This window comes from Artemia franciscana, chromosome 5 (genome assembly GCF_032884065.1).
Source record: "Artemia franciscana chromosome 5, ASM3288406v1, whole genome shotgun sequence".
NCBI classification, from domain to species: Eukaryota; Metazoa; Arthropoda; class Branchiopoda; order Anostraca; family Artemiidae; genus Artemia; species Artemia franciscana.
In genome coordinates, this window is record NC_088867.1 from 35756137 (window position 1) to 35769586 (window position 13450).

The following is a 13450-nucleotide window of genomic DNA, read 5'->3' on the forward strand; positions in this document are numbered from 1 at the left end:
CTTCCTTTCATTTGAAAAAACGTTTTCATGTTTATTTTTCATTGTTTTCTTATAGTAATGCTAGAGAATCCTGCGCCCTTTTCATTGAATTTTTCTTCCCCCATGACAGATTCCTCCAAGGAAAGATCCTCCAACATAGCCCCCTCTCCTCAGCCCCACCCCCAAACAAAATAAAATCCCCCTGAAAACGTCTGTACACTTCCCAATAACCATTACTATATGTAAACACTGGTCAAAGTTTGTAACTTGCAGCCCCTCCCCCAGGGATTGTGGGGGAGTAAGTCATTCCCAAAGACATAGTTATTATGGCTTTCGACTATGCTGAACAAAATGGCTATCTCAAAATTTTGATCCGTTGACTATGGGAAAAAATGAGCGTGGGAGGGGGCCTAGATGCCCTGCAATTTTTTTGGTCACTTAAAAAGGCCACTAGAACTTTTCATTTCCGTTAGAATGGGCCCTCTTGCGACATTCTAGGACCACTTGGTCGATACGATGATCCCTGGGAAAAAAAAACAAACAAATAAACACGCACCCGTGATATGTCTTCTGGCAAAAAATACAAAATTCCACAATTTTGTAGATAGGAGCTTTAAACTTCTACAGTAGGGTTCTCTGATACGCTGAATCTGATGGTGCCATTTTCGTTAAGATCCTACGACTTTTAGGGGGTGTTTCCCCCTATTTTCCTAAATAAGGCAAATTTTCTCAGGCTCGTAACTTTTGATGAGTAAGACTAAACTTGATGAAACTTATATATTTAAAATCAGCATTAAAATACGATTCTTTTGATGTAGCTATTGATATCAAAATTCAATTTTTTAGAGTTTTGGTTACTATTGAGCCGGGTCGCTCCTTACTACAGTTCGTTACCACGAACTGTTTGACAACCCCATTAGGAGTAGACTTCTGCGTGTCAAATCCGACCAGCCTGTGTGTCTAAGTTGCGGTAGATAAAGGGCTTTGACAAGATTGGACGTAGCTATTGAAAAAACAAAGGAGACACATAAGACTTCATTATGTTGTAAAAAAGTGAATATCTTAGTTTAAAATAACTTAAAACTAATTTTTGGATATATAAGCCGTAATCTGACCGAAAATAAAGTTTGTGGTATAAACAGAGGCCGTTTCCGAAAAAAACTAAAACAGAAGTTTTTGAAGAAAGCAAATGATATAAATAAAATCCGATTCGTACGTTTAATTTAGATAACTAAGCTATTTCAAACTATATGCCATTCAGGTTTTCCTTTATTTCTACCATTTTGAAATAGAGCTTTTTAGAAATTAGAGTGTATTTGACAGTTTTTATGGCACTTGGTATTAACCAAGTGACATATAGTGATCGCAAATTCTGTCGGTCTGTCTGTCTATCGGTCTGTCGGTCCCGGTTTTGCTACTTTAGGCACTTCCAGGTAAGCTAGGACGATGAAATCTGGCAGGTGTATCAGGGACCAGATTAAATTAGAAACAGTCGTTTTCGCGATTTGACCATCTGGGGGGGGAGTGGGGGCTCGGTTAATTCGGAACAAATAGAAAAAATGAAGTATTTTTAACTTACGAACGGGTAATGAAAATTGATGTTTGGAAGGATATCGTGTCTCAGAGCTCTTATTTCAAATCCAAACCAGATCCGGTAACACTGGGGGGAGTTGGGTGGAGGGGGTTGCAACCTGAAATATTGTAAAACGCTTAGAATGGAGGGATCGGGATGTGTCTAAGTCACCATAATTGTGCAGCTTGAAAGTGGCTTGTTTTAGAACCAAGTCAGAACTTAGCTTGTTTTTATGGCACTTGGTATTAACCAAGAGACATATAGCGATCGCAAATTCTGTCGGTCTGTCTGTCTGTCGGTCTGTCTGTCTGTCTGTCTCGGTTTTGCTACTTCAGGTACTTCCAGGCAAGCTAAGACGATGAAACTTGGCAGGTCTATCAGGAACAGGACCAGATTGGAACAGGGACAGGAACAGCAACAGGGAGTGGGGGCCAGTTAATTCGGAAAAATAGAAAAAATGAAGTATTTTTAACATACGAACGGGTGATGAGATCTTAAAGAAGTTTGAAGTTTGGAAGAATATCGTGTCTCAGAGCTCTTATTTTAAATCCCGACAGGATCCGGTGAAATTCGGGGGATTGAGGGGGGAACCTAAAATCTCGGAAAACGCTTAGAGCTGAGGGATCGGGATGAAATTTGGTGGGAAAAATAAGCACAAGTCCTAGACACGTGATTGACATAATCGGGACGGATCTGGTCTCTCTGGGGGAGCTGGGAGGGGTTTAGTTCTAAAATTAGAAAAAATGAGGTATTTTAACTTACGAAGGAGTGATAAGATCTTAATGAAATTTGATGTTTAGAAGCAAATCGTGTCTCAGAGCTCTTATTTTAAATCCGGACTGGATCCGGTGAAGGGGAATTTGGGGGGGGGGGACCTAAAATCTTGGAAAACGCTTAGAGTGGAGCAATCGGGATGAAAATTGTTGACAAATAAGCACAAGTTCTAGATACGGCATTGACACAATCGGAACGGATCTGCTCTGTTTGGGGGGGGGGGGGGTCAGTTCTAAAAAACTAGAAAAAATGAGGTATTTTTGACTTACGAAAGAGTGATCGTATTTTAATGAGATTTCATATTTAGAGGGACCTCAAAACTCAGATCTCTTATTTTGATTCCCGACCGGATCCAGTGTTATTAGAGGGGGGAGGACCGGAAATCTTGGAAAACGCTCAAAGCGGAGACCCCAGGATAAAACTTGGTGGAAAAAACAAGCACAAGTCCAAGATAGGTGACTTACATAATCGGACCGGAACAAATCTCTTTGATGGAGTCGGTCGGGAGGGGGGAATTCGGAAAAAAATAGAAAGAATGAAGTATTTTTAACTTACGAACGGGTGATCAGATCTTAATGAAATTTGATATCTAGAAGGATCTTGTGCTTTAAAACTCTCATTTTAAATCTCGACCAGATCCGGTGACATTGAAGGGAGTTGAAGGGGGAAACCGAAATTCTTGGAAAACGTGAAAATCGAGGTATCTTTCGAATGGGTGATCGGATCTTAATGAAACTTGATATATAAAAGAATCTTATGTCTCAGATGCTCCATTTTTAGTTCAAATCGGATCCAAGGACATATAGGGTTGGATGGGGGAAACAGAAATCTTGGAAAACCCTTAGAGTGGAGAGATGGGGATGAAACTTGATGGGAAGAATAAGCACAAGTTATAGATACGAGTTTGACATAATTGGTACAGACCCGTTCTCTTTGAGGGAGCTGGGGGGTTGTTAATTTGGAAAAATCAGAAAAATTGAGGTATTTTTAACTTAAAAACGAGTGACCGGATCTTATTGAAATTTGGTATTTAGAAGGAACTCATGTCTCAGAGATCCCTACCAGATCTTTTGAAATTTGGGAAAGTTGAAGAGGGAAACCAGAAATCTTGGAAAACGCTTATAAATGTCGTAGATACGTGATTGGCGTAACCGGACTGGACCCGCTCTCTTTGGGGGAGTTAGGTGGTGGGATTCAGTGCTTTGGCGAGCTTGGTGCTTCTCGATGTGCTAGGACGATGAAAATTGGTAGCTGTGTCAGGGAGCTGAACAAATTGACTTGATATATTCGTTTTCCCCGATTCGACCATCTGGGGGGCTGAAGGGTGAGGAAGAATTAGAAAAATTGAGGTATTTTTAACTTACGAGTGGGTGATAGGATCTTAATGAATTTTGATATTTAGAAGGACCTTGAGACTCAAAACTCTTACTTTAAATCCCAACCGGCATTAACTCTCTGATTTTCCTTTTAAAGCAATCTATTGATTCTTAGAATTTTGCTAGAGCTGACAACATATGAGTTCTTGGCTCTTGGCTCTTCCGACCTCGCCACAAGTGTTATATGAGCTCTTAGCTCTTGTTTTATTTAATTACCAATGGTCTCGTCTGGGTTGGGAGGATGTCATAAATAAAGATTTAATGGAAGTTGGAACTTCCTGGGATGGTTTAAAGAGGGAGTCCGTGAATAGATTAGGTTGGAGGAGGAGCGTATGTAACTGGGTGGGCCTCAGGTGGCTTGGTGCTGTGGTGAGTTATTAGTGGTAGTAGTAGTAATTACAAATGGTATTTTTGGGAAAAATACTTCGTACAAATTTATGACCGTGTTTAGGAGTATAAACATCAAGTTTCTCACTAAAAAATACCAATTCCCGAGAAAGATATTGAGCATTTTTATGATAGAAAAATAGCATTAGATCAAAACGGAGTAGATTCTTCTTAATCAGGTTTTGGACACTCACAGTAACAGATACACTATTCTAATACTGAATCTCATACATGGTAGAGCTAAGCAGATGAGATCTACTCAAGTCCCGACTTAGTAAACAAGAGCCAAGAGCTCATATGGCACTTGAGACGAGGTCGGAAGAGTCAAGAGCTCATATCGTATGAGCTCTAGCAAAATTCTAAGAATCAATAGGTTGCTTTAAAAGGAAAATCAGAGGCTTAATGTCAGTTTGGACTTAAAATAAGAGCTCTGAGTCACGAGTTCCTTCTAAATATCAAAATTCATTAAGATTCGATCACCAACTCACAAGTTATAAATACCTCATTTTTTCTAATTTTTCCTTTCCCTTCAGGCCCCCACTTGTTCGAATCAGGGAAAACGACTTGATCAAGTTAATTTGTACAGCTTCCTGACACGCCTACCAATTTTCATCGTCCTAGCACGTCCAGAAGCACCAAACTCGCCAAAGCACTGAACCCCACCATCTAACTCCTCCAAAGAGATCGGATCAAGTCCGGTTACATCAGTCACGTATACACGACATTTAAAAACATTTTTCAAGATTTCTGGTTTCCCCCTCCAGCTCCCCCCAATGTCAAAAGATCTGGTCGGGATTTGAAATAAGAGCTCTGAGACATGAGTTCCTTCTACATTATCAAATTTCATTAAGATCCGGCCACCCGTTCTTAAGTTAAAAATACCTCAATTTTTCTAACTTTTCCCAATTAACAACCCCCAGCTCCCCCAAAGAAGAGGAACCTTACCAATTATGTCAATCTCATATCTATAACTTGTGCTTATTCTTCCCACCAAGCGTCATCCCGAAATCTCCACTCTAAGCGTTTTCCAAGATTTCCGGTTTCCAAGATTACTGTTTCCCCCGCCAACCCTTTATGTTCCCAGATCCAATTCGAATCGAAAATGGAGCATCTGAGACATAAGATTCTTCTATATATCAAGTTTCATTGCGATCCGATCACCCATTCGCAAGATACCTCGATTCCACGTTTTCCAAGGATTCCGGCTACCCCGTGCTACACCCTTCAATGTAACCGGATCTGGTCGGGATTTAAAATGAGACTTTTAAAGCACAAGATTCTTCTAAATATCAAATTTCATTAAGGTCTTATCACCCGTTCGTAAGTTACAAATACCTCATTTTTTCTAATTTTTCCGAATTACTCTCCCCCCCCCCCCAACTCCACCGAAGAGAGCGGATCTGGTCCGGATGTCAGTCACCTATCTTGGACTTGTGCTTATCCTTTCCATAGGTATTTGTAATATATTTTCTGAGGCTAACCTGACTTTTATACATAATAATGATAGATGGTAATAAGCTTACCTAAGCTATAGGTTACCTAAAGGCTTACCTATAGGTCCAACCTCTTTAAGATCTACTAGGACAGCAACCATCAATGCCTCTACCAAAATTCGGGCCATGGCACAACAATAATTCCAGGTTCGGCTCATCATTAGTGTTGTTCAGTGTTTTTAGTTTTATTTATCTAGTGATTTGACTATCCGGCAAGAAATTTGGATTTAATCTGATGATGACAGGCACAGGTCCTGTCAAAATTATTGTTAGAAAATCAATCACCTGACATCCATAGCTTAGGTAAGCTTATTACAATCTATCATTATTATCCTTTCCACCAACTTTCATCCTGATATCTCCGCTTTAAGCGTTTTCTAAGATTTCCCCCCCCCCTAATGACACTGGATCTGGTCGGAATAGAAAAATAAGAGATCTGAGTTTCGAGGTCCTTCTAAATATGAAATTTCATTAAGATACGATCACTCTTTCACAAGTTAAGAATACCTCATTTTTTCAAATGTTTTAGAATTAACCTCTCCCCCCAACTCCCCCAAAGACAGCAGATCCGTTTCAGCTATGTCAATCCTGTATCTAGAACTTGTCCTTGTTTTCCCACCAAGTTCCATCTCGATCCCTCCACTCTAAGCATTTCCAAGAGTTTAGGTTCCCCCCAACATCCCCTTCACTGGATAAGGTTGAAATTTAATATAAGAGCTCTGAGACATGATATCCTTTAAAACATCAAATTTCATTAGATCCGATCACTCCTTCGTAAGTTGAGAATACCTCATTTTTTTAATCTTTCAGAATTAACCACCCCCCCCCCCCGACACTCCCCCAAACAGAGCGGATCCATCCCGGTTATGTCAATCACGTATCTAGGACATGTGCTTATTTTCCCACCAAGTTTCATCCCGATCCCTCTACTCTAAGCGTTTTCCAAGATTTTAGGGTCCCCATTCAAATCCCGCCAATGTCACCAGATCCGGTCGGAATTTAAAGAGCTCTGAGACACGATATCCTTTCAAACTTCAAATTTCATTAAGATCCGATCACTCCTTCGTAAGCTAAATATACCTCATTTTTTCGAATTTTTCATAATTAACCCCCCCCAACTCCCTCAAACAGATCAGATCCGTTCCGGTTATGTCAATAACGTATCTAGGACTTCTGCTAATTTTTGCCACCAAGTTTCATCCCGATCCCTCCACTCTAAGCGTTTTCCAAGATTTTAGGTTCCCCCCTCCAATTCCCCCCAATATAATCGGATCTGGTCAGGATTTAAAATAAGAGCTCTGAGACACGATATCCTTCCAAACATCAAATTTCATTAAGATCTCATCACCCGTTCGTATGTTAAAAATACTTCATTTTTTCTATTTTTCCGAATTAACCGCCCCCCCACTCCCTGTTCCTGTTCCTGCTCCTGTTCCAATCTGGTCCTGTTCCTGATACACCAGCCAAGTTTCATCGTCCTAGTTTGTCTGGATGTACCTGAAGTAGCAAAATCGGGACAGACAGACAGACAGACCGACAGTTATTTGCGATCGCTATATGTCACTTGGTTAATACCAAGTGCCATAAAAACAAGCTAAGTTCTGACTTGGTTCTAAAACAAGCCAATCTCAAGCTGCAGAATTATGGTGACTTAGACACAGTACAAACCAGCTAAGTCCAACATCACTGCAAAAGTGAACTTCTTCCAAGAAGCAGACAGCCGAATTTTAGAGACAAGGAAATTTTTTAATTTGAATCAAAACAGACCAAATCTAAGCTGCAGTCTGATTCGATGCAAAAATGTGCTATATCCAAGTTACAGAGTCTCGGAGTCGCAGTACAAAAACAACCAAAACGGATTGCTGTCGAAGCTTGGGGATTCTCAATAGATAAATAATTAAAATTTATAGCTACCCTGTTCAGTTTCAAAAGTAATCAGTGGGTGGTGGTCCCCTCCACATACGCTCTGTTTTATCCCGAGGAACCACCGTACCCCTCCCACGGTATTGCATTGAATTGAACTTATGAGATGTCTTTTTGACACCGAGTGGTAGAAAGGCCCAAATAATGTGTTTTCACACGGAGCTTTTAATGTCCGTCCCAGGACATATGCGTTAAACTATACATATGTGTGTCACGTAACGTTCCCGAAGAAATAATGAATATGTTATACCTCGTTGTTACTGGAATCACTTAATTGATAGCACCTTTCTCTATCAGATAAAAATCCTTCATCCCCCGAAAAAAAAACAAAGAACAGTCATAGCCGTCTTCTTAATAAAAAGTTTGGGAATTTTTGAACTTGTTTGAACCGGATCCATTCAAATACTCTCCAACATGTTGATTTATTTGTATTTGATTCTTGCTGTTCATCTTATCCCACTTCGTCTTCAGAACGATTTAAAATTTTACAAACAAACTGGAATATGAAGACTTAACTTAGATAGCAGCTAAAATGGTGGACAACAACAAACAGAGGTAGACTACATACTTTTCGTTTCCACGGATGATCCTCTTTTTCAAGCAGCCTTGAAGAACTTAGTGCAGGACTAGCAAACTCCTCCTCGGATAGTTGCGTTTCCAGTCGCCTTTGCTGTTTTCCTGCAAAAAAATTGCTCATTGATTCTGTCATTTTGCCCTTTAATTAACGAAGCTTACGCATGTAAAAGGGCTTGTGATTGAATGTATTGAGATTAGAGCTGCAGCTTCGAGCATTCAAGCGATTTCCAAATGCTTCGAGTGAACAGACCATTAACTATGATTTTTTATTACTACCACTATATTACAACTAATCGTAATTCATTCCCCTTCCGTTAAGATAGTTGCTAATATTAAACCACAAACAAAAAACACTAATTCAAAGATAACACCCTTGTACTACCTTTGGAAAGAGCCATATGCCTTCAGCATAAAATGTTTTTTTTCTCGGCCGTTTTGTATGGAGAGAGTGGTTGGAAAAACTCCACAGGTGGCATATTCAATTGGAAATTGAAAGTCTTAGTGTCATTTTAAAGGGTCAACAGTGATTAATGCGTCGATACTCAACCGATGTCAGGGAAAATTGACTCCAATTTTTCTATAAAGGAGTAAAAAAATTTTTTGCCAAGAATTGGAGTCCAAAACAAGTCCAACAACCTTTGTTTTCTGCATCACAGAAAATGTACAACCGTAAGTCTCCGGGCCATGTGGACAATAATGTTTAACAGAAATTTTGCCTTTGGAGCATGGGGTTCCAAAACTGTGGAAAAAATAGGGACAGATTTTTCTTTTGATTGGCATGAGGTTTCCAAGAGCCTGCTTATCGGTAAAGTCGACTACAAATATTCTTTAGAAAGGGAAAAGGTACTAGGAAGCCAGGGATGGGATAAAAGCCTCATTTTACATGATCAGTTTGAAGCTTAGAGCAATAAATTTTCAATTCCAGGGGGAAAAAAACTAGAATTAAGGAAAAAATTAAAGAGGCATAAGCAGAAGATTTTGAGACTGTTCTAAACCATGATGTAGTTAGAGAAAAAGATATGGAGAAGAATGAAAAAGCTTGCCACACCTTGGATATGAAGGAAGATATATTTTATGAGGGATAATCAATGACGGTACTGAAAGCATTGAAGAATAATACGGACCCAGGTGCTGATTGTACGGTAAATAAGTTTCTTAGTATTATTTTTGAAAAAGTAGAAGTACCTAGCAATTTTAGCAGTGATAAAAGTGGAGAATCAGAGTGCTTTTAGGAGGATAGCCTGTTCACTGTAGATAGTAAATTACTTGGTATGACGATGATTTTTAGACTATGAGCGACTGTAGACCAAGTTCTAAGAGAAGACCGGTTTTAGGTTTTAAATATACCGGTTTAAAGAAGGATAGAGGATGTGTCTCGATCAAATTTTTACTCTTAGAAGAATAATTGAGAAGTGCCTGGATCATCAAAAGTTCTAAGTTTCATACATTATAATTAAGCGTTTGATGCAGTTAACAGAAGACCTTTGGTAAAGGTCTTCTCCTTCTCCAAGCTTTTTCCTGATCCAAGGAAACTCTAATCCCCTAAATAAAGCTGGGGGCTTGCACCCCCAAATAATCCGGCCAATAAATGTGCCAACTAAGCTCCTCGTTTTCAATTGTCTAGGGAACTTTATTTGAAATTCCTTGGGCCAAGGGTTTGCAAAAGAAAACTGAAATAAGAGCTAAGAGCTCATATGGCACTTGTGACGAGGTCGGAAGAGCCAAGAGCCAACAGCTCATATGGTATGAGCTCTAGCAAAATTCTAAGAATCAATAGATTGCTTTAAAAGGAAAATCAGAGGCTTAATGCCGGTCAGGATTTAAAATAAGAGCTCTGAGTCGCGAGATCCTTCTAAATATCAAAATTCATTAGGATCCGATCACCCACTCGTAAGTTAAAAATACCTCAATTTTTCTAATTTTTCCTCTCACTTCAGCCCCCCAGATGGTCAAATCGGGAAAAACAACTTTATCAAGTCAATTTGTGCATCTCCCTGACACGCCTACAAGTTTTTATAGTCCTAGCACGTCCAGAAGCACCAAACTCGCCAAAGCACTGAGCCCCACCTCCAAGCTCCCCCAAAAGGAGTGGATCCCGGTTACATCAATCACGTATCTACGACATTTATAAGCGTTTTCCAAGATTTCTGGTTTCCCTCTTCAACTTTCCCAAATTTCAAAAGATCTGGTAGGGATCTCTGAGACATGAGTTCCTTCTAAATATCAAATTTCATTAAGATCCGGTCACCCGTTCTTAAATTAAAAATACCTCAATTTTTCTAATTTTTCCAAATTAACAACCCCCAGCTCCTCCAAAGAGAACGGATCCGTACCAATTATGTCAATCTCGTATCTATAACTTGTGCTTATTCTTCCCATCAAGTTTCGTCCCGATCTCTCCACTCTAAGCATTTTCCAAAATTTCGGGTTTCCAAGATTTCTGTTTCCCCACTCCAACCCTCTATGTCCGTGAATCCGATTCAAATTGAAAATGGAGCATGTGAGACATAACATTTTTTTATATATCATTTTTTCTATTTTTTTAAATTTACCCTCCCCCAAATCCCCCTAAGAGAGCAGATCGGTTCCGGCTATGTCAATCCCGTATCTAGGCCTTGTGCTTATTTTTCCCACAAAGTTTCATCCCGATTCCTCCGCTCTAAGCGTTTTCCAAGATTTTAGGTTCCGCCCCCAAATTTCCCTTCACCGGATCCGGTCGGGATTTAAAATGAGATCTGGGACATAATATCCTTCCAAACATCAAATTTCATTAAGATCCGATCTCTTCTTCGTAAGTTAAAAATACCTAATTTTTTTAATTTTTCAGAACTAACCCTCCTCCGGCAACTCCCCCGAAGAGAGTAGACCTGTTCTGGTTATGTCAATCAAGTATCTAGGACTTACGATTATTTTTACCACCAAGTTTCATCCCGATCCCTCCACTCTAAGCGTTTTGCAAGATTTTAGGTCCCCCCAACTCCCCCCAATGTCACCAGATCCGGTCGAGATTTAAAATAAGAGCTCTGAGACACGATATCCTTCCAAATATCAAATTTCATTAAGATCTGATTACTCCTTCGTAAGTTCAAAATACCTGATTTTTTCTAATTTTTCAGGATTAACTCCCCCAAAGAGAGCAGATCCATTCCGGTTATGTCAATCACGTATCTAGGACTTGTGCTTATTTTTCCCACCAAGTTTCATCCCGATCCTTCCACTCTAAGCGTTTTCCAAAATTTTTGGTCCCCCTCAATTCCCCCCAATGTCACTGGATACAGTCAGAATTTAAAATAAGAGCTCTGAGACACGATATCCTTCCAAATTTCAAATTTCATTAATATCTGATCACTCCTTTGCAAGTTAAAAATACCTCATTTTTTCTAATTTTTCAGAATTAACCCTCCTCCCCCAGCACCCCAAAACAGATCAGATCCGTTCCAGTTGTGTCAATTACGTATCTAGGACTTCTGATTTTTTCCCCACCAAGTTCCATCCTAATTCCCCCACTCTTAGCGTTTTCCAAGATTTTAAGTTCCCCCTCCAACCTCCAACCCCCCCAATGTCACCGGATCTAGTCGGGATTTAAAATAAGAGCTTTGAGACAAAATATCCTTCCAAACGTCAAATTTCATTAAGATCCGATCACCCGTTCGTAATTTAAAAATCCTTAAATTTTCTATTTTATCCGAAATAACGGGCCCCCACTCCCCCCCCCCAGATAGTCAAATCGGAAAAAAGACTATTTTTAATTTAATTGGGTCCTCTTCCAGATACGCCTGCCAAAATTCATCGTCCTAGCTTACCTAGAAATGCCTAAAGTAGCAAAACCGGGACAGACTGACAGACCGACAGACAGACCGGCAGAATTTCCAATCGCTATATGTCACTGGTTAATACCAAGTGCCATGAAAAGACATATGTTTGCCTGAAAATATCGTCTGAAAAGTGACCAGCAAACTTTTTTTTCTAAATGGCTTGAAAAGTAAATCTATACGAGATTTTGGTCCAAGAATTTTTGTAGTATAGATTCGCAGCAAAAACAAAAATGATTTTCGATTTTTGGCTGATCTGCTTGAAAATATCAGGGCATGTAAACAGGGCCAGGAAAACCTCAAATAAGACAAAAAGAATCATGCTTGGTTTTTCACTTCAGTTCGTCACGCCCAATTTTTTCGTTTTCTTTTACTTTCTATCAGACAAGCTTTCTACAGAAAACTCTATAGAAAAACAGATTTTCAATCCACAAGAATAAAAATCACCTAAGTAAACCTTACCCACCCTGGTTTTTGCGATAAGATATGATTGAAAATTTTATGCTGAAAACTCTGGCTAATGCAGGATTCCAATCTCTTTCCGTTTATATCGAACATTTAATGAACTTTGTCTTAAAGAGCACAGCAAAGGTAATGGGAAAATACGTTATCAAATGGGGGAATAAAATTACTCTAAACTTAGATTTTGCTGAAGATTTAAGCATCCTAGATGAAAATTGTAGCAAAAATGAAAGAACTTTTAGTGGTTTTGTGAAATCAGGGTGCAAGAATAGGTTTGAAAATTGATGTCAAACAAACTAAGCCAATGAAACTAGGAATAAGTGAACCTGAAGAGGTGATGTGGGGTAAGGAGAATCCATCAATTGGACAGGAGCATTCACCTAAGTAGTACTATTAGCGAGAAAGGTGGATGCAGTGTAGATGCTAAAAGTAAAATTGTCAAGAAACAATGTGTTTTTTGCAGTTGGAAAAGTTTGGATGTATAGGAAGATAAGTCTGCGAACCAAGATTAGAACATTGGACCCTACAGTGATGACAGTGAACAAGTATGGTTCTGAAGCGTGGGCGCTGCAAAAAATGGAGAATGTAAACGGAAACGTGGGTGGTGCTAGGAGTTTTACAGAGAAACTTCCAGGGCATGGTAAGGGGATATCTAACTGACCAAAAGACAATAAATGCATACTAATAGTGACGCAATAGGAACTTTAAAAGCAAACATACCCAGTATGTTTACTCAAGCCGCCGGTGTTATTAAACTTCTTCAAAATAAAGGTGCATTTTATCTAATTGGGAGAGTTTACTTTGTTTTTTACATAATAGGGTTTGGTAATAGGGGAGTCCACTAGTCAAGCGGGGGAGTCTTATTTAGACATTTTCCTTCAAGATATTTTTCAAGACATTTCAAGGCATTTTTCTTTAAGACATTTTCCGAGACGTTTCACGACATTTCAAGATATTTTTTCCAAGAGCTTTTTCAAGATGTTTCAAGATATTTCAAGATATTTTTAAGACACTTTTTCTTCAAGACGTTTTTCTAGACGTTTCAAGATGTTTTTTTTCAAGACGTTTTTCAAGATTTCTTTGGTTGTTTTGTAA

At 39.2% G+C, this 13450-nt stretch overlaps 1 protein-coding gene across 2 annotated transcripts in view; it reads right to left on the bottom strand.

Annotated features, from left to right (window-relative positions):
* LOC136027332 (uncharacterized protein DDB_G0283697-like) overlaps positions 1-13450 on the bottom strand; it is a 158995-nt gene that overhangs the window by 34141 nt on the left and 111404 nt on the right. For both annotated transcript variants that reach the window (XM_065704469.1, XM_065704468.1), the window contains exon 5: positions 8074-8183. In XM_065704469.1, coding sequence (XP_065560541.1) covers positions 8074-8183 — 110 coding nt within the window. The remainder of the gene's footprint in view (positions 1-8073; positions 8184-13450) is intronic.